General features: G+C 40.1%; 1 protein-coding gene across 1 annotated transcript in view; it reads left to right on the top strand.

Moving 5' to 3' along the window:
- Nucleotides 1-3,002, top strand: part of CFAP299 (cilia and flagella associated protein 299) — a 631,144-nt gene extending 628,142 nt beyond the window's left edge. Inside the window, exon 7 of the mRNA XM_047857288.1 lies at nucleotides 2,964-3,002. Within this exon, the coding sequence (XP_047713244.1) occupies nucleotides 2,964-2,987 (24 nt within the window). The 3' untranslated portion in view covers nucleotides 2,988-3,002. The remainder of the gene's footprint in view (nucleotides 1-2,963) is intronic.
- Nucleotides 3,003-21,152: the final 18,150 nt, after the last annotated feature.

Here is a 21,152-nt window from a genome sequence, read left to right as displayed (position 1 = left end):
AGAACTTGTGTTATTTTAATTAATCTTCACAGCAGCTCTTTGAAGGAAGTGCTGTTAATTGTCCTCATTTTACAGATGCAGAAACTGAGGCACACGAGGGCCATGTACATTTCTCAGAGTCACATGATGACAGGCAGCAGGACTGGGGTTTGAGCACGTGCACTGGGGCCCCAGATCACGCTCTTATCTACCCTGCCATTGCTTCTAAGAATATTTCGTGTGATTACTTTTGCTACTTTTATTTTTTTGGTGGAACAAAGACCTTCACATTCAGGTGGCATTTTATTTTATTTCATTTCATTTCATTTTTTTTTTCGGGTGACATTTGAAAGTAAAGATTGTGAATGGAACAATTAAAGGTACAACTGGCTCTGCATTGTATTTGTCACATACATAGGAGAGTGAGCTGAAAAAAAAAAAGAAATTGTCTTTACAATATCCACTTGTCATATTTCCATAAGCATAGCATTTACCCTCATTCACTGATTATCTTAAAATTACATACTCTAAATTCTACACATAAATTATCACTGGGAATACATATACAACCAACTGGATAAAACAGTGTGATGTAAGCATATAACATTTTCTGCCTAGTTATCTCATCCCTCCTGAGGTGTGTCTGGATGGGTTTTTTTACTGATACATTTTTTCAGAATCACCAGAACCTAAGTGAATCTAGACTTTCTATTTCATGGTATTTTACTGTATCACTGGTGATGCTGGAGATGCCTTCCAAGTAAGCTGAACTAGTTTATACTTTTCGCATTTATTTTGAAAAGATTCCTTTAAAGATCAGTGACGGCACGGGGCGCCTGGGTGGCTCAGTCGGTTGAGCGTCCGACGTCGGCTCAGGTCACGATCTCTCGGTCCGTGAGTTCGAGCCCCGCGTCGGGCTCTGGGCTGACGGCTCAGAGCCTGGAGCCTGCTTCCGATTCTGTGTCTCCCTCTCTCTCTCTGCCCCTCCCCTGCTCATTCTCTGTCTCTCTCTCTCTCTCTCTCTCTCTCTCTCAAAAATAAACAAAAAAAATTGTTTTAAAAATTAATTCAGTATTTTATCTAAGCTGACTATTAAACAATTTAGTTGACCATTGGATGAGACCAATACAGAGATATTGCCATTTTACTTCAACAATGGCTCTATACTCTAAGAAGGGTATACAATTTGTATTTGAACTATGGATTTATTGATATAATTTAACCCATTCCTAGAAAATTATCTTACCTTCTACCTTGCTTTTAATTTATAATGTATAACTACTGTATTGCTGTATAAGAAACTTAACAAGAACTCATTCTTATCAATTTCTTGTTGCCAATATTTTATAACTTTAATTTCTCATTTAAAGGAAAACCCTTCTGGACGGCATTATCACATCTTCCTCGTTACCTAGCTCCATATATATAATTTTTTTCTCTCTTTTTTTTAAGTTTATTTATTTAGATAGAGAGAGAGAGAGAGAGAGAGAGCACGAGCCGGGAAGGGGCAGAGAGAGAGAGAGAGGGAGAGAGAGAATCCCAAGCAGGCTCCAGTGCAGAGCCTGACATGGGACTGGAGCCCATAAACCATAACCTCGAGATCATGACCTGAGCCAAAATCAAGAGTAGGATATTCAACCAACTAAGCCACCCAGGCACCCTTTGTCTCCAGTATTTTTTTTTAATTTTTTTTAACGTTTATTTATTATTGAGAGACAGAGAGAGACAGAGCATGAGCATGAGAGGGGCAGACAGAGGGGGAGACACAAAACCTGAAGCAGGCTTCAGGCTCCAAGCTGTCAGCACAGAGCCGATGCGGGACTTGAACCCACAAACCTCAAGATCATGACCTGAGCCAAAGTCAGACGCTCAACCGACTGAGCCACCCAGGCGCCCCTTCCAATATTTTTAAATGAATGAAACTGCCTGTTACACCAGGACCAAATTGCTTCAAGTATTACATGTACAAGTAATACATTTCAAGTATTTCAAGAATTACAAACAAACAACGACATGTTTGCTATTCTCTTCTTTGGTTTGTCTATTAAGTATTGATACTTATTTAGTATCTTATTTCCTATTTTTAATGTCTAATGAAATGTTGGCAAATGAAATGTCAATATGCCATATTTTTAATGGGATAGGAAATAATTATGCATGACTTCTTCTTTTCCCCAAAAGACAACCTAAATACAAGGAATAATCTGGAAAAGTGTGTGAGCAAGAAAATCTGAGTCCAACAAATAAGAACCCATTAATTCTTGAGAAGGAATCGTTACAGCAAACAGCTACAAAGATCATAACTGACACTTGTTAGAAAACTAGTTCTCCAGTTATGGAAGATGGCATAGGAAGCAGGAACCAACTGTGTGGTGCTTAAGTAGAGTCAAAGCATTAAGGGGGGGTGGGGGGGGAGACAGGTTTATTCAGACATGTGCAGAACAACTTTAAGCCACACAATCTAACATAAGCACACCCCAACCAACCCCAACACCAAGCCTCACTCATAGTAGGAATTCAAGAAATGTGAGCCGGATGAATAAATAATGAGTTTGATCCTGAGCTATAAAAAGATAGAAATTACAAAATCATATGTGTTATGTGTGCTTTTTAATTTTTTGGTTTTTGGCAAATTGGCAATTAATTACCTTACCTCTCTAAACCTCAGTTTCTTCCTTCAGGAAATAGAGACATAATATTATAATTTAATGTCCCTTCCTACCCCAAAGGGCTATTATAAATTTCAAATGGGAGTACTGTGGAATTTACAAATGATGTACACAAGTAAGTTTTATTTCACTTCCTTGAAAAAAGTGAAAAGCCACAGGTATGTTTACACAGATTTTTGTCCCTCTCAGTCTACCTTTACGTATCTAGAGGTGTGGGCATGAAGTTAAGGGGAGAATGAGAAAAAGGAGATGTAAACATTCCTACAGAAGGAAGTTGGAGAATCTTCAATTATCTTTCCTTCTGATGGTTTCCAGGGATTGTCTGCAGATGTGAAGTGAGAGAAGGGAGTCAGCATTGCTTCCCTGTGTTAAGTTAAGCACCAGGTGGTTTATGCGGAACAAGGTGTGGTCTCTGAGGAAAAAGGTGAGAGAGAGCAGTTTCAACCAGGAGCTAAAGAACCTTCATCACAAGGTCAAGGTGTGTGAAAAGCACAATTAGTCAAACATGGCTATTTCAAGCTTCACTTGCACTCATGGCAAGCAATGTGTGAGAGATGTAGCCCCACTTCTGAATGCAGAGGAAAGACTGATCAGAAAGGGGAACCACAGAGTTTCTTGTGTTAAGATATTAATTATTTGTGGGTGGTACTTCTTAAACATAACCAGGAGTTGCTATTGAAATGCAAATTTGTGTTTATTGCCCTCAGGGAGATGTTGCAAAAAAAAAAAAAAAAAAAAAGAAAGAAAAAGAAAGAAAAAAAATAGACACTACCCAGAGCGGAACTTGCCCCGTGGGCCAAGGGCAGATGTTGGGCAAGAACACAGAGAGGACAGGAGGAAAGGAAGAGGGGCAGGGACAAAAGGGTCAGAAAGAAGTAGAAAAGGGCATCATGGACATCTCGAGAGAGCTGATTTAAAAAGTCACAGCTGAGCCCAGCCTTTGTCAAACCCAAGGAAGGATTCACAAGATTCAACTGGTAGAGAAGTCAACTGATGAGGATTGAAAGACTTTTCCCAATAGAAGCAAATATGGAAAACCTGATCTATTCCGCCTTCATAATGTGAAATGATACTGCACCTGGTGAGACAGGCACCCACTACTCCTTCCCCTAATAGTAAAAGTTGGCTTAGAAATAAAAGTCTTAGAGCACCCACATACAGGGCAGAATAGCAGAATCACTAGAGCTGCAATGGAGATGAGGCAGAAAAAGCTGAGTTTATGAAATACTTAGTGGAGAGACTTCCACTCACCTTTTGTGTCCACTGAATGGTGTTAGGAGAGAAAACTGGAGACTCACTAGGACTGGGCCTGGAAGAAATAGGAGGAAACCAAATAGTCATACTCCCATTGTTTCAGCCTTTCCCCACTTCAGCCATACTGGAATATAAATAAAAACAACACCTAAAAGCAACCAAACAAAAAACTAGATATATTCATGGACTCAGTCATCCATGCACCATTGCTATTTCGGGACAACTTAATGTATGAAGGCAAAAAGTTCAGGAAACTTGACTGTGTGGTAGGTTGTCCGGGAAGCAGAGCTGGATCTAAATTCCTACCTTCCTGTCTCCTTTAGACTTAAAGTACCTCCGTATGTGACTCCAGTACCTTGACACGAAGTGTCCTAGAACTACATATTTCATTTAGAAGTTAAACCCAAGTCAAATAGAGTTTAAAAATCTGTTTTCTAATTGATTTGTTCCATCAAAAACAGTGCATGAGTGTTTCCTTATGCCCCAGGCCCTGCTGGATCCTGGGATAGAGCCATGAGCAAAGAAGGGATAGAGCGTAAGCTTTATGGCCAGCTCGTAGAAACGTGTTCATGAGACTCCCCTAAAGGTTATACCCTGAGTTACCCGGACCTTTCATCCTTCATCAAATGGATGACAAGGAACCACTAAATGTGTTTTTATCAGAGGAAAGGCAGAATCAATTCATACTGCAGAAAGACTGTGGATTAGGTCTATACAAACTGGATGGAAGAGAAGGAAAATCAAGAATTGGAAAGGTTGGGAACTCCCTGAGTTTCCTGAGCTGCGTTAACATCGTTCTCCAAAGAAATGTGAATTAGAGCGATGTCAATGAGACTATTTTTAAATGGATGAGACCTTTAACAGAACTGGAAGAACTTGGAAATAGAGACAGAGGATAAAAGAGGAAGGAAAGATTGTAAAATGATGAGTCATTTTCAGTTAAGAAAGCCCACGTGATAGAGAATAATTTCTTAATGTAAATGACCTAAGTCGTTCTAAGAACTACAGAAAACCAAGAAATCAGTAAGTTTTCCTCAAACCGGTGGTAACTGATAAGACATGTCAGAACACTCACAGCTTTCCAGGCACTGGGGTCAAGAGTAGTTCTTAGGCTTCCATGTTACTTATCTTAAATTCATCAGTAAGATCCTTAATGTTAACATAGGCTGCATTAGAGCCAACGGTTTGTTTTACAATTCGTGGAGATATCCTTCATTACACCAAAAAGAAGTAAGTGTTGGAGGAAGAAAAACACATTTGAGAATGACCCCTTATTTATTCTTAAGGACATCGACTTACGGACAGACTCACCACCTTTCATAAAGCAGATCTCCTTGTCAGAACACACTAGGTCTCAAGGATCCCACATTTAATGTTAGAGGCTAAAGATTAAGGATAAAATGTAAATAACTTTGGATCCGAAAGAACAGTATTTTCCTAACCTGCCCCTCCACCCACTAGCTATGTACCTTGAATAAAAAAGAGCAATGTGCTTTATCTAAATACACACGCACACACCCCTCTGAGAACCTGGGTAGCAGTCATTCATTCATTCACTCATTCACTTCATTAAACATCCTTTTTGTACTAAACGCTGTTCATAATCCACGGGGATGACCAAGAAGAAAATGAGGTACTATTTATCTACACATGAGGATTTACAGTAGGTCCAAGAGGCAACAGTTTTTGCCATATATCCTCCAACTATAGCATTCTAAAAAATGTTTTCTTCTTTCTTTGAGATACAGTTTATAGCATGTATTTTTCCTTTCAATTTTTGTTTTTTATTGAGGTATAGTTGATGTAAATATTATATTAGTTTCAGGTGTGCAGCATAGTGATCTGACAATTATATACATTAGGTAATGCTCGCCACAGTAAGTGTAGGTAGACACCATACAAAGTTACTACAATATCATTGACTGTGTTCCCTTTGCTGTACTTTTCATCCCCATGTCTTAGTTACATTATAACTGGAAGTTTGTGCTTCTTAATAGCCTTCACCTATTTTATGTATTCATTTATACCATGTACTTTCAAAGGTACCTTTTAGAAATGACGTATAGGAACAACCTAGTAAGATTTGCACTAAATGATCTTTAAAATAGAATGAAGCGAGGGGCGCCTGAGTGGCTCAGTCGGTTAAGCATCAGACGCTTAATTTTGGCTCAGGTCGTGATCTCACGGTTCGTGGGTTTAAACCCCAGAATCAGGCTCCGTGCTAACAGTGCAGAGCCTGCTTGTTATCCTCTCTTGCCCTCTCTCTCTGTCCCTTCCCTGCTCTTACTCTCTCTCTCTCTCTCTCTCAAAATAAATAAACAAACTTAAAAAAAAATAAAACGAAGTGATACAGTAGCTTGAAAGAGCGAGAAATCTAATTACAATTTGCTGAGTTTCTACTTTGTGTCAAGCACATTAGATTATCTTATTTAATCTATAAATAATCTTAAGAAATAGAGTCAATTCTTTGTTATACAATAGTCACCTTCTGTAAAGTCACCACAAACACTGTATTGGAGGATAGAAAACCAATGCTCCTGGGGAAAGAAACATAAGGTTATGTTCCTGCAAGCTTCTGTTCAGTTATTTTCATTAACCAATCGATATATAGCCGTGTTTTATGTATATTTCTATTTAAAGACACCTTATCTTCTATAAATTGTTGATTTATTAACGCTGAACTCATGGCCAACAATCAAGCATAACTCATGCCTGATAAAGTTTATATAACTCATGTATTTCCTCCATAAGTCACCTCAAGCCTTCTTATGCTGAAGAACACTAGACAGCACTTGAGCACTATGCTTGGGGGCCATAGTAGAAGCAAAATCACCAAAAAAGAAGCATAAAAATGTGAAAAGAATGTGGCATCAAACAGACTGAAAAGGACACCTGTTTTCAGTATGAAAGCTGAAATGAGAAGGCAGAGTGTCTCCTTGTCCCACTTCAGCTGGAAATGTGCACACTGGACAAATCACATTTGTCACCACTCTGCACACGTCCATGAATGACTGCACAGGTGCCAAAAAATTATTTTAAGGATACAAATAAATATTAGCAAGCAGGTGAATTTGCACATACAGAATCTGCAAATGATGAGGATTGACTATAATGAGTGTTACTCAGTCATTATATAGGGAAATAGAAACCTAGCAAACTTAAATAATTTGACCAAGGCCTTCCAGTTAGGGAATAACAGGTTCAATAATTATTCAAAATGAGCTTCATCTAGAGACTTTAACCTCTACTCATTTTTCCATATAGCCAATGCACTGGAAGGATTAGGAACATAGTGGCTGGGTTCAAACCCTACTTCTTCCATTTACTAGTTTTTTGACCTTGGAATCTCAGTTAACCACCTCCCCAAGTCTGGTTATCTCACTGATTAAGTGGGGGCACTAACAATCACAACATAATCAGGTGGTTATGGGGATTAAAGTGACTAGCGCAATACTTAGCCCGTGAAAGTGCTCAGTGCGTGGTAATTTCTTAGACTCTGTTACCGTCTCTGTAGCCACCATATACTAAACGCTAACTGAGTCCTACACTGAACCAGGTATGATGCTTAAGAGAAATCTCTCGATAGATCAATCTCTTGATAGATCTACAGATGATATCTATCTGTATGTGTGTGTGCGTGTGCGTCCTATTGGTTGTATTTCTCTAGAGAACTCTAATCCGGTGACCAACCACCCTGGTTTGCTCAGGACAGAGAGATTGTGTGGGACATGGACATTTCAGCCCTAAAGTCAGGATAGACTTGAGCCAACCAACACAAGTTGGTCACCCTAATTAAAGTATCTCTTCCCTGCAGCAGATTGCATGGTGAAAGGGAATATTAGTGTTACACAGATTTACAGGATCCTTCCAATTATTGTTGGCATAAGTTATCCAGTCAATAACAAGTCAAACTATGTTAACTTTGCACTACACTAGGCTGTGGTTATGTATGGTGAAGTACACATAACATAAAATTTACCGCTTAAACCAATCTAAAGTTACACACCACTGTGCAATCATCACCACTAGCTACTTGCGGAATCTTTGTGTCGCCCCAAACAGAATCCCATACCCATTAAGCCATCACTCTTCCCAAGCCCTGACAACCCTTAATCTGCTTTCTGTCTCCATGGACATGCCTGTCTAGGTACTTCCTATAAATGGAAATCACGAAATGCAAGGTAAGACTGGTACACAAATGTTCACAGCAGTTCTATTTTGTAATAATGAAAATATAAAAACAGCCCAAATGTCCATCAGCAAGTGAAGGAATACACAAAATGTGGTATATCCATGTAAGGGATCTTACCTGGCAATGAAAAAGACTGAAGTACTGAATACATGCTATGCCATATATATGCCTCGAAAACTCTATGCTAAGGACACCAGGTTTTGTAAAAGAGTCCACAAAACAAGAATTAAAACAAAAACAAAACATTAAGGCATTCTTTAAAATGTTCATTCAGGACCACAAGATAAATTTTGCGAAGATTCTCTCCTAACCTTGTTTCTCCCCGATAATACTATACCCTCTGTGCACAAATCTTTGCAGAAATCACTTAGCAACCCGCTTCCACTCCCAAGGAACGTTAGAGATTTGACAGAATGGTTTTATTAATTTAATCCTCCAAGTATTTTAGTAATATTACGTACAAATGTGTGTGTGTGTAATATGTAGAGGAACTAAGGCTTAGGGAGGTTCAGCAAATTACCTCAAAATCCCAATTGGATAGGCAAAAGAACAAGGCTGGCTTCTGACACTGAGACCCATTCTCTTACATATAAGGAATTCCTTACATATAAATAAAACACTCGCGTTTATAAAACAGCAGCTTGGGGGAATTAAATTCAAACTTAAGTATGGAGTCGAGATAGGAGGACAAACTGGGGTGCCTGGGTGGCCCAGTCGGTTAAGCATCTGACTCTTGGCTTTGGCTCAGGTCATGATCCCATCGTTTGTCAGGCTCTGCGCTGACAGTGTGGAGCCTGCTTGGGATTCTCCCTCTCCCTCTCCCTCTCTGCCCCTCCCCTGCTTGCGCACAAGTGGGTGTGCTCTCATTCCCTCTCTCAAAATAAATAAACATGTTTAATAAATAAAAAAGTGAAAAATAAATAAGTAAAATGGCATATATAATCAGGTGGGCTCAATCAAGGAGGTCATAGTATTATACATACAGTGCATGTCCAAAGATGTATCACACTGAGTTAAAAGGTTGCCTGAAGGAATTAGGTTTTGAACCAGATTCTGACAATTCAAGGAACACAGATTACGAGAGAGAATGAGGAAAAGTATTTCAGGATTTAAATCATTTATTCATACATTCAATAACTCTTTACTGAACAGCTACTGTGAACCAGATGCTTTTCATGGTTCTGAGGCCAGAACTGTCCTTACAGTCATAGAGTTTACACAAAGGCAGGCCATTTGCTACAAAATGGTTAGGTGTGTTGAGTTTATGGAAAAATGTAAATAGAAATGATGCTGTTGAAAGAGGCCCTGAAATTCTGGACTGAAGAGTTCAAATGTTAAAGACGTTAGGCTCTGAACAGTCACTATAGATTCCTGGAGCTTGAAGACCCCAGGCCATCCTTGGATATTGTTGTCCTATTTCTGTGTGTGGAAAGAGCTAGAGAATGTAAGCAAGCGATTGTTCTAAACTGGCAGGAATATGAGCGAGGCCTGCCATTGTGTACTAGGATAATCGTATGACTGTGGGTGTGGAAGAGAAGGCCTTCCCACTTTTTTCACAGGATTTTTAAAAACTCCTATCAAGACTGACTTTGAGCAGGGCTCAGTAATGCATTTGGCCATTATTACTCCCTGATAAGAAACACCATAAAACACCTGTGTTAGGTAATAAATGCCAACAACATCTCCTCTAGATCAGGACCTAATCTACACTCAGTATTTAGCAGGAATTCTACCATGACATGGAAAATAGATACAAAAGGCCTCCTGTCTGCAGAAGTAAAGAGAAATATTTCCACAGAGTATTACTCTGAGGTGCTACTTGGCTCTCCTTTCCAATCCTATAATAAAACTAATAATAACACTTTGTACTTATGAACTTCCTCACACTGAAAATGGCAAATGTTTTATAGACCATAAATTCTCCAAACACCCTTCATGAGATAAAGAATAATCACTCTCTCCAATTAACAGTTAAACCAGAAACTAGCTTGGTTGAATGACTTCCCCAAGGCCACTGAGGTAAGACAGAAGTCCACTTGTTCTGGAGACTAAAGCAGGGCTGATCCTGGATGACAGAGTCAGGGAGGCAATACTTCATCCCAGGTGCTGGTTCCATTTTCTCTTTCTTTCTCTACCAGCTTTGAGCAATTCTCCAAAGTCTCCCTCAAATTGTTAACTGAAACCAGTTGATAATGCTCAAGGTGTTATTCCTTCCCAGGAATATCTACCTTTTATTAGGGGGATCTTGAAAGCTGGCTGAATTTCAAGAGTCCAAAGAAAGGAGCTCTTTAACTCGCTGATGAAGAGTCTGTTCTCTTCTCAGAGCTCACATAGCCGACTACTGGGGGGGGGGGGGTGGCGTTTACCCCTGTACTCTCCATCCCCAGAGAGAAGCCTCCTGTCCTACTACATCAACCAGTACACTGAGGTTTTACTTTGTCATAAGGACAGAAATAAAAACGAAAGAGTCATCTTGGTGCCCAAAACTACCTGACATCAGGACCGAGGGGGTCCTGCCTGAGCATTTTATAACTACATTCTTTGTGCCCAAGTATTGTTAGCAAGTGTATTGTCTCCTGAAATGTGATGAGAATACAATCCAAACTGCCACCAGGTGGGATCTCTTTCACCTAGCAGGATGACATTTTCCACAGCATTTCCAAGTTCAACAACACTCAAGATCTCTTCCAACCTGAAGTGGGGAAAGGGAACAATTTGAAACCACCAGCAAATTCCTGGTTGCCATTGCTCTTCATTAGGACTTAATCTGATTTTCTGTAATTTCACATAGCCAGTCTATTACACGTGACTCAAGAGGAAAGCGGGAACTAGGAACTTAGGACATGAGGTTTGCTATATAATCATTTGCCTGTATTTTATGACATGCATCATTTCAAAGCTCTAGAGAAGGCAACCACACATTATGTATAAGGTCTGAACGCACAGAGAAAAATATTGAACGTTTTTCCCCTCCCAATCACACCACTGAAAGATAATTAGTACCGTGTTTCCACTATCTAAAACAGAAACAAATTTCTTCGTTTTTTATCTTTTGAATGTTTATTTACTTTTGAGAGAGAAAAACAGAGCATGAGCAGAGGAGGGGCAGAGAGAGAAGGAGACACAGAATCCGAAGCAGGCTCCAGGCTCTGAGCTGCCAGCACAGAGCCCGACGTGGGGCTCCGACTCACGAACCACGAGATCATGACCTGAGCCGAAGTTGGACCATTAACCGACTGAGCCACCCAGGCACCCCAAAAAGGAAACAAATTTCTATCAACTTGAAGTTCCTCTGTACAACTCTGATGAGGCTGCAGAGACATAATAATAGACTATGCCCGGGTTTAAAAAAAAAAAAAAAAAAAAAAAGGAAGCCTCTCTTTGCATCTTTCTGCCATCCTAGGAGACAGCATTAGGATGTCACTGATTCTATGTGTTCTTTCAGCCGCTCTTCTAAAGGATATTTAATGAATACCTACTGTAGGCAAAGAGTTATCCCAGCCGTAAGAAGCTGTGTTTGACATAGAGATGCAAATGTACACAAATGCCCACTTTATGTGGTCAGTTCACTTCTCATATGTTTATGTATCAAGTAATAATGGTCTTGAGTCATTTAGGAAGGCTTTATGAAAACATTAAAATCTGGAATTTACTGATCTGAAGAGAATAAACATTGGGTTTTAGTTGTGTGTCATATTAGGAGGAAATTTGCACCAGGCATTTGAAGCAAGAAGAACCACCACAGGACAGCAACAGATTCTTGAGGCTGTTCCTCATCAGTTCCTTAGAATTCAAAGATATATACTGACCTAGCTGCAAAGGTAATCACAAATCCCTTTTTAATTATGTGCATTTCCTCCAAAATATGTACTTCGCTGAAAATGTGTCGCATACTTAGCGTAAATGTGGGGATTACAAAACTGGAAAAGCAGTCACCCTTGGTCTCACAGAGCTTAGGGTCTGTCAGCTTCCATTCAATCTGAATTCCTGCTCAGCCAAATTCTACTCGGGTCACCTAGCACCGTCCAGATACTCCTGCTCTGTTCACAGCTCAGCAGTAGTTACTAGGATTGACAACACAGATACTTGAAATATTTACATAGCATTGATGCAATCACTCTTCATTGCCAGTAAAAGATTTGGTTCGCAGGACCTGGCTCCTTGCCAGAGTTATCTAGCTCTTAATTTTATAAGGCAAGTATTTACCCTAGAGTTCAAAAATTGAAAAATAGGGTGGAGGAGTTGGTGGTGATCATTTGTGGTCAAAGCAAGCTGTTTGCTTTTCTGTGGGCAGATATCCAGGGGCAGTTTAAAATGACTTCCCTCAAGGAAGAAACGACAGAAAAACACCTGGAAATCCTGAAGCAAAAGTAAAGAATAAAATTAGTTCCCAGTGGTGATATTTATCATTTCTACACCCCCATCTGTCCATATTTTTAAAGCAGTCGTCACCATGCCTAAACAACTTGAATTGATCTTGTTAAGGTTTTACATGGGTCGTCTGAGCAGCTACACCTGGAAACCTTCAGGGTGAAAAGGCAGATGCTTGCAACCATGGCAATGATTGGGTCCCCGGGTTGCTGAGGTAACAAATGAGATCACCTCCCTCTTGTGCCTTTCAGTTCCAGGTTACTGGATGGTCAGTAACCTCTTCAGTCCACAGTCCCATTGCCAGCCATCTCCTGGGCTGTATTTAGGGGAAGCGTTGGTGGGAAGGAAGAGGAACAAAAGGAAGTAGAATAGGAAAGCGGGAGAAGGTAGAGAGGGGTTTGACCTTGACAGCAAAAAGCAGAGAGAGGAAAACAGGGAACCACATGTACTTCAACATTGCATTTAATGGAGTTGGGAGACATGATTACCTGGAAAAATGCTATGGAAATAGGAATGAATTATGTATGGCACAATTGCTTCATCACAGAATAATTTCAGTGTTAGGCTTTTAGAAACCCAACTCAGGAAGGGATCGCCAAAACAGCGGGACAGAAAGGAGAGATGAATTGTAAGAAGAAAAGACTTTTTTAAAGTAATAATTTTTTCCCAAAAGACAAGAATCTGACAACATGGGGAGAACATCTGAACATCACCTGGGGAGACACTGCAGCCATCAAATCACAAGGGCTAAATTAACAGCAGAAGAACAGCCTGCAAGGTGGGCTTGCAAAATTTCTCATGCTGTCATGTAAGCAAGACACAAAACGTTCTACCAGGAGAAGAATAGCAGTTGTTATAAGTACAATCCCTAAAAATCCTTTTCATTTTGGTGGGTTGGGATGGGGGCAGGGTAGGTGTAGTTGTAAATTCTCACAGCACCATTATCAGTACAAATTTTCAGTATAGGTGGCATTGAGTAACACAAGGGGATATATGACTAGGCATGTCATTTAGTTATATAATCTTAGTGTGTGTGTGTGTGCGTGTGTGTGTGTGTGTGTTGTTCTGATATGCTAATTAGAAGGCAGAATATAAAATAGCATAAAAAAGAAATCCAGTCGCTTACAATAGAATTCCTTTTCAATTAAACAGGAAAGGTCAAAATACTGCATGATTATAGAGATATAATTAACATAGGCAAATATTCTACGCTCTAGGCATAGAAAAAGGAAGGCTGAGAAGATATACCCCAGATACCAATTTTGGTTTTGTTTATTTATTTGTTATGATTACAGCTAATATGAAAATACATAAAATACAGTTTCTGCCCTCAAGGAGCTAATTCCTATTCCTTATTATATTTGTTTAGTCATCTTTAATTTTAATATCATTAAAGTTTTAAAAAAATGTCTTGAAAAGTTGAGAAACAGTTAAAAGAATACAGAAAAAATGGAAGGAAGTGAAGACTAAAGTCAAATCATTTCATATTATAGGAAGAGAAACATATTTTTTAGTCTGTATATTTATATAGGACTACAAATCTTCTTGGTGGGAGATATTTGATATAACACCCCTCCATCTTATCATTCGCTATTCAATTGGATTCGGTCCCACAATTATTTGTTAAGCATATAATGAGGTATAAGGATATTAGGGGAAGGCAATGGGGGTAGATGAATGATTGTCTCTGTTTCCCAGGTTCTTGCATCCAATAAGAAATAAGATCAATGTGTTGCTTCCACCTCTTCCTAACCCCAAGTCTACGCCCTAGATTCCGGTCTGATTTTCTTATTTAGGATAGAGAACAGGGCCAAGGCTTTGAGTAAAACCCTTTGAGTGTCTAATTATTTTCAATTAAGAAAGTGGGAGATCCTCAATCACAGGACAGGGCTCAGCAGGCTCTCCGTTTCATTTTTTTCCTAGGATCTGGAACATTTTTCTTCCAGTCCATCTTAAGGCTGACTTTGCTATCACTCAGGTCTCAGTTCAAATGTTGGATCCTCAGAAAGGCCTCTCTTGACCACCTCACCATCCTGGAACACGACCTCTGCCAACATTCCCTTCCCCATATCCACACCATTCTTGATCCTACCACTTTGTTTTATTATCTTCATGGTAATTCTGTGAAATTCTTATATATTTTTTGGTTTGGGTTTATTGTCCATTTCTCTTGGAATAGAAACTCCATGAGGGTAGGGATTTCAAAGTCTTTTGGATGGCTATATCTCCAGCTTCTAGAATAGTGAATGACTTATGATGTACACTCAGTGAATATTTATGAACAAATGACAGAGAAAACACCTGCCTCTCCCTCTCTGGGTCTTACTGTATTAATCCTAGATTTTCTTTAAAAAACAAACAAACAAACAAACAAGCAAACAACACAAGCATTCACGTTGTTCCCAGCTTTATCTTCAGCACCTGAAAGAATTTCTGGTCCATAGAGGATGTTCAGTTAAAAAACTGTTAGCAAAATAATGATAGGACAGGAGCCAGGAAGAAAAAGACCCAAAAAGCAGAAAACCAAGAGCAAAAATGTAGTGTAAGCCAGACTGTGGGGTTGTGTGTTGATTTCCTCATGTTGATTTCCATGAACCTTTATTCAATTGCTGTTTGCAAGCTCTAGGCTTGCCTCAGCTATGTGACAAAAATCAAAAAGTAAGGATGAGCTGTGTGCAAAAACTTAGCCAAAATAAGTGAGAAAAGAGTAGCAGAATCCTTTAGTGAAGTGCGGTAGGAAAAAATGGAATCAGCCACAGAAGGCTCAGACAGATGGAAAATCTTCGAGGATGAAGAGTTAGATAAGAGTCCAGCCCTTCTTCCCAGGTGGATGTTCTCCCATTACTGCCAACCCTGAAGGAGCTGGGTTTTACTAGAGAAGCAGCCATTTCTTTATAAAGTAAACAATAGTAGCACATGACAGAGTCTCTCAAGTGCTATGAGAAATACTAAATGCAGTTCACAAGACATTGGACTGATTAGGACTCACTTCATAAAAGAAGGTGGCATTTTCAGATGGGTCTTGAGGAGCACAAACCAGGCATAGGAAAATAACAAGTGGGGAAGGTAATAAAGGACCATCTAGTATTGGGAAAGAGTAGAGATACACAAGAAAACTAGGTTGAGGACAGATTATGGAAGGCTACGAATACTAAACAGAGATTTCGTGTTGTTTAAATCTAATTGGTAATGAGTAACTACTTATTGCTTTTTCAGAAAGCTTAAAATACCACTGAACTAAGTTTTAGGAAGATAAATCTAGTGGCAGTATTTACATGATTGCTATGGTAGGCAGGAGTCTAAAATGACTCTTAGTCATTTGCATAATTGCCTCCATCTTCTGCACGAGGAAACTATGGACATGATGGACTATCACTCTGGTAATTAGCTTATGTGATGTGGCAAAATTGAGTTGGAGGAAGGGAGGTTATCCCCAGTGGGCCTGAGCTCAGGCAGGTCCCTTAAAAGGATGGGATATCTTTCTGGAGAAAGTGATTAGAAGTACTATATGTACTATGTAAGATCCTATCCACTGGTGGCTTGAATATAGAGGGGACCACATGGCAGAAATGGCAGGTGGCCTCTGAAAGCTGGTAACAAGCCCTGGTAATAACCAGCAAGATGATGAGACCTCAGTTCTGAAACTGTAACAAACTGAATTCTGCTAACATGTGAATGAGCTTGGAAGAGAATTCTTTCTTAGAGCGTTAAAATAGGAACACCACCTACCCAACATCTTGAATGTGAGACCCTGAGCAGAGAAGTCAGGTGATCCCACCTGGACTTCTGACTCACAGAACTGTGAGATAATAAATGGGTGTTGTTTTAAGTCCCTAAGTTTGTGCTAACCTGTTATATAGCAAAAACAAAAGCAAACAAACAAAAAAACATCAAATACAGGTGGAATGAAGAGGAACTGGGAGCCATTTGGGAGACTATCAAACCAGTCTAGATTAGAATAAATCAGTAACTTAATGAAAGAGCTTGCAATAAAAATAAGGAGAACAGAAGGAAGAGTGATCAAAGAAATAATCTCTATGTGACTTAGCAGTGGATTAGACACAGTGGTCAGAGAGAGGTGAGATGGGAAACCTGGATGGCTGAAACAATAATGCCACCTTCATAGAAGAATGGAAACCCAGAATAAGATAGGGGTGGGGGGATGATCAGTTTCATCTCCGATGCGCAGAATTTGTGATGCCAACAGCATAGCCACAAGTCTATAAAAAACGGGAGTCTGAAATTTCATAGAGAAGTTTAGATTAGGAAAGTCATTTTTGGAGTTCCTAGTAAATAAGTAAAAATGCATGGCTACAGTGAGTTAGCTGAAGAATAATTGGAGAAAATGATTGGTATGATGTTGAATGAGGATCTCAGAGGAAAGGCTTCTCCCATTTCTGTGCTCTTGAAACTTCCTCTTCCTGGAATATCCTAGCTGAAATAACCCTGGAAAACCACCAACTTAACTTTCAAATCTCAGTTCAAGCATCATCTCCTCCTCCTAGCACCTCTGCCTTTTGCAACCTATCAAAATTATCTTAAGGTTTCTTAAGTGACAGTATTCCTATCCCCCCAGCTAAGTTTTCAGAAGACGGGGGCCATTTTGTTTAATTTTTGCATTCTCAACACCAAGTCAAGTGTCAAGAATACAGCAGACACTAAGTATTTGTTGAGCGAATGAACCAAAGATAGGAATAATCAAAAAGATAAGAAGGAACCAGAATAGCGTCACATACATAAGATAAAAAGGAAGAGAGTTTCCAAAAAAAGGTGGTAAATAGTGTCAAACCCTTCAAGATAAATAAGGATGAAGACTTGGTGGTGGGGAGCTGTTGGTTTAGTGATTAGAAGTGTAGTGCCAAACACAAGAACGGTGTGAGTACAACGATCAAATTACCAATGGTTTGGAATCAGATGAAGCGATGTGATAGAGGTAGCGAGAAAGTGAAATGTTAGGTGTAGACAACTTTTTAAAGAAGTTCAAAGATCAAGGAAAGGAAAGTGATAGGATGATAGTCTGTGAAATAGATAAGGAAAAAAGTTTTGATGTGTGTTTTTGGCTTGGGACTGGAGAAAAACTAAACAAGTTTACAAACAGAATAGGAAATGACTCATAAATGGGTTATAAGATATATAGACTGTTCACGTTGGAAGGGTCCTTATGCAAGACTCTGTTAGTTACTTCACAGTTTTCGTTGCTCCTTCTTCCTTGGAGACTGAACGCAGATCCTACCTGCAGTGGCAATGTGCAGACAGAAGGAAAGGGGGACTCGGAAATCAAGCGTCTTGAAGGTAGAGGTGACAAATGTGATAGAATTTTGACCAGCGAGATACAAGAGATACCAGCCAGGGCTCTGAGAGAGCTTTTGCTTCTCCTGATGAAAAGGAAAAGATATAGCTGGTACCTCCCCTTTCCTTCTCCTTTCTTCCTTGAGCAAGCATTTGATGGCTGAGTTGCAAGAGGCATCTGGCGACCCTGAGGCAGCAAGAAAGAGAGAAATGGTACCTGAGTCCTTTAAACACCACAAATGGCTTTTGTCAAGCCACTGAACAGATACCAACAACTCCTTCACTACAGACTTCTTACAACAGGAGGAAAAATAAACTCTTGTGCGTTTAAGCCGCTGTCAATGAGATATATACAAATAGAGAGATACAGATACAAATTTTGTATATAGGTATATATTTTATTGACCCCCCCAAATAAGCTTGCAGCTAATAAGACATTAAATATCTTCAATCAGCCTGCTGATATCTGAATCAGCCCTAAACTGTCTTTAAGTTGTCATCTGCCTTATGTGTATATACTTCCAGAGGCAGGACATTCATTAGTTACTAAAACTTTCCAGACCATTTTGGAGAATTTGACATTAGGAAGCCTTCTCTTCTCAAAAACGTTCTAAAGTTCCCTCTTTCCCCCTGGTCAAGCATTCCAGGTCCTCCATAAACTCATTCCACACTGCATCCCATCTCTATTTTCCTGTGCGGTCCAGGGTATATACTCTGTAAAGTCAGGCCAGCCTTTGTCCCAAGGGACATGGCTTTCGTAACATGGCCAGCTCATTCTCACTTCTACGGCTCCTCTCTTACTGCTATTCTTTCCTAAACTGCAAGTCCTTTATGTTTGACTCTAAAATGGTACCCATTTTCCAAGGCTGAATAAGGCCCCAACTTTCCCAGGAAATCTTCCTTGGCTACTCCATCTCCCTCTCATCTCCTCCTCTTACTGACATAGCAAATTGCCACATGGTCTACAAAACATGGTTGAACACTGGATTAATCCCTCTCCCACTAGTTGTTAATTGTCCCGTGTGGGCTTCTTTGGTTCACCTACTAGAAGGTAAACTCCTCCAAACCTAAGACCCATTCTCCTTCCATATTCTCCCAACTGCTAATGCAGCCTTTTGATGGAATTTTTAGGAAATAAAGGCATAAAGTGCTTAAGGGAACTGAAAGACACACATAATACACATAAGCACACACACACAGGATTTTGTGGTCTCAAATAGAGCCCAATTCAATGGAATCCACGAAAATTCCAAATTAGTGTTTGCTGTGATTTTTAATTATAAAACACCTTTCTTTACTTCACCTTTCTTTTTAGGAAAAAGGGCTGATAAGTGTCCTCTGATTCACTGGTTGACTGAAGTGGTAACACTTATTCTCCAGCATGAAATAGGGAAATTCTTATTATTGAAATATGAAACAAATTTAAATTAATTAGACTCAATAAAAAAAAATCAGACACAGGCACTTGTACCACCATTATATTCAATTCTGAAGTTCCTGTTTCTGAATAGCTCTAAATCCTCCATACATCAAGTAAGCCAGGTGCTCACCCAGAATTAGGAGTCCTAGGATTTATTCCTTTGGGGAGAAGGCATCTAAAGATGCCAGCATGCAGAGACTAGTTAATCCATCCAGACCTAAGATTCTGTGGCCTTTGATAAAAGAAACACTGTGCTATGATCTTGAAGTATCACAAGATGGCATCTCCAGATGTTCTGATGAAGGAACTATGAATTCCAAATCAGTTTGCTCTCAGTTCCCCAGCAGGTCACTCAGAGGGTCTGGCATGGATGCCATTTATTTGTCATTGCCGGACATGAGGCTGCGAGCTTCATCTGTTTCGTCCCTTGCTCTGTCTTCTTGGGTGTAGACTACCTGCAAATCAGCCTCTCTTGGTCCAGGATTTGGTTGCCACCAGTGTTTTTCAGCTTGCTGGCTTTCATCTACACTTTCCTTTCCAACCTTGCAATTACAGCTGAGAGTCCCAGCTAGGGGTTATTCTACCTACTTATCATCTCCTTGTTACTTTGTTTATGTTGAATGTGATGGCTGGTCACTGAAATATAAAGGTGGATGTGGCTTGGCCTCGGCTTTACACGGAAACATACAAGCAATTATCTTAGCTTATGGCTGAAGTTTCTGAAGCCTTAGCTATGTGGTGGGCCATGTAGTCCTGACATGGACTGCCCGATGATTCTCTACAACAGCCTTGTGAGACAGGAACTATTATTTCATACTTATGGCTCAAATAAGAAAATGGAAGCACAAGAAAGGGAAAGTACATGCATCTAGGAAGAAGTGGAAGGGTAGGCATTGGAGACAGGCTGTCAAGCCGAGCACCCCACAGCATAGCTTCTACAAATGAAGAATTATGTCAAGTGCAGAGTAACAAAGGTTGCCATAGATATATACACAAAAGCTAATGGAAGAGAAGTTTCAGGGATGGTTACAAAGGGGAGAGGGATGAAATTTTGATGATGCAGAGTGGGGCTGGTGGAGACCCAGGACTATGTATTTAAAGATCAGAGGGGACCATCAAGGCAGAAGAAGATTTTTCTTCTCAATTTGGCATCTTCCAGGGAAGAATATGAGGATGTGAGGAACAATGGAAAGAGGAGGAAGGAGGAGGCAACTCACAGAGCTGAGGGAAAGCAGAAAGGAGAGGAAAAGAACCAGAGATTCACAGGGAAAAATCCACAGAAGAGAGTTCCCAGGGCCTATTGAAATTTTGCAATTGGGTCTTTATTATTAATCACAAAAGCTATTATGTTCTTTATGCCAAGCAAAGATCACACACGATCCCATTCCATCCTCCCAACCACCCTTGAAGTGTGTGTTATTATCTGCAGAACAGTTCTGGGGATGGCTGGGGGCAAAATCCAAACCGCAAGGGGCTGAGAAGCGACAGAGTGGGGAGAATGTAGTCTTCTGCCTTTGGGATAAGTTTGGGATAAAAAGAGATTGAGCCCTTGTTAAAGGCTAGTCAGCGTGCTGGCCACTTCAGCACTGCTTTCCAATTTCATCCGAACAAAAGTCTAAAAGGGATGTGTCCTTATTCCCCTTCAAAGAAAAAACTGGGATTTGGAAGGCCAGTATGATCCAGGAGCCTATCTTCCTTTCGATAAGCCTGACTCTGCTACAAAGGAGGGGACAGATAGCTGCAACAGGCATTGGCTGCTGGCTTTACTCCACCAGGCCAGGCTCCCTGCTAAGAATATTTACAGAATTGTCACATTGAAAAGCCAATTTATTTACTTCAAGTTTATTTATTTTGAGAGAGAGAGAGAGAGAGAGAGAGAGCAAGGGAAGGGCAGAGAGAGAGGGAGAGAGAGGATCCCAAGCAGGCTCCAAGTTATCAGCACTCACCGGTCAGCATGGAGCCCAATGCGGGGCTTGAA

The sequence above is a fragment of the Prionailurus viverrinus genome, chromosome B1 (genome assembly GCF_022837055.1).
Source record: "Prionailurus viverrinus isolate Anna chromosome B1, UM_Priviv_1.0, whole genome shotgun sequence".
Taxonomy (NCBI): Eukaryota; Metazoa; Chordata; class Mammalia; order Carnivora; family Felidae; genus Prionailurus; species Prionailurus viverrinus.
The sequence above is the reverse complement of the archived record's forward strand: the minus strand, read 5'-3'. Positions and strand labels throughout refer to the sequence as shown.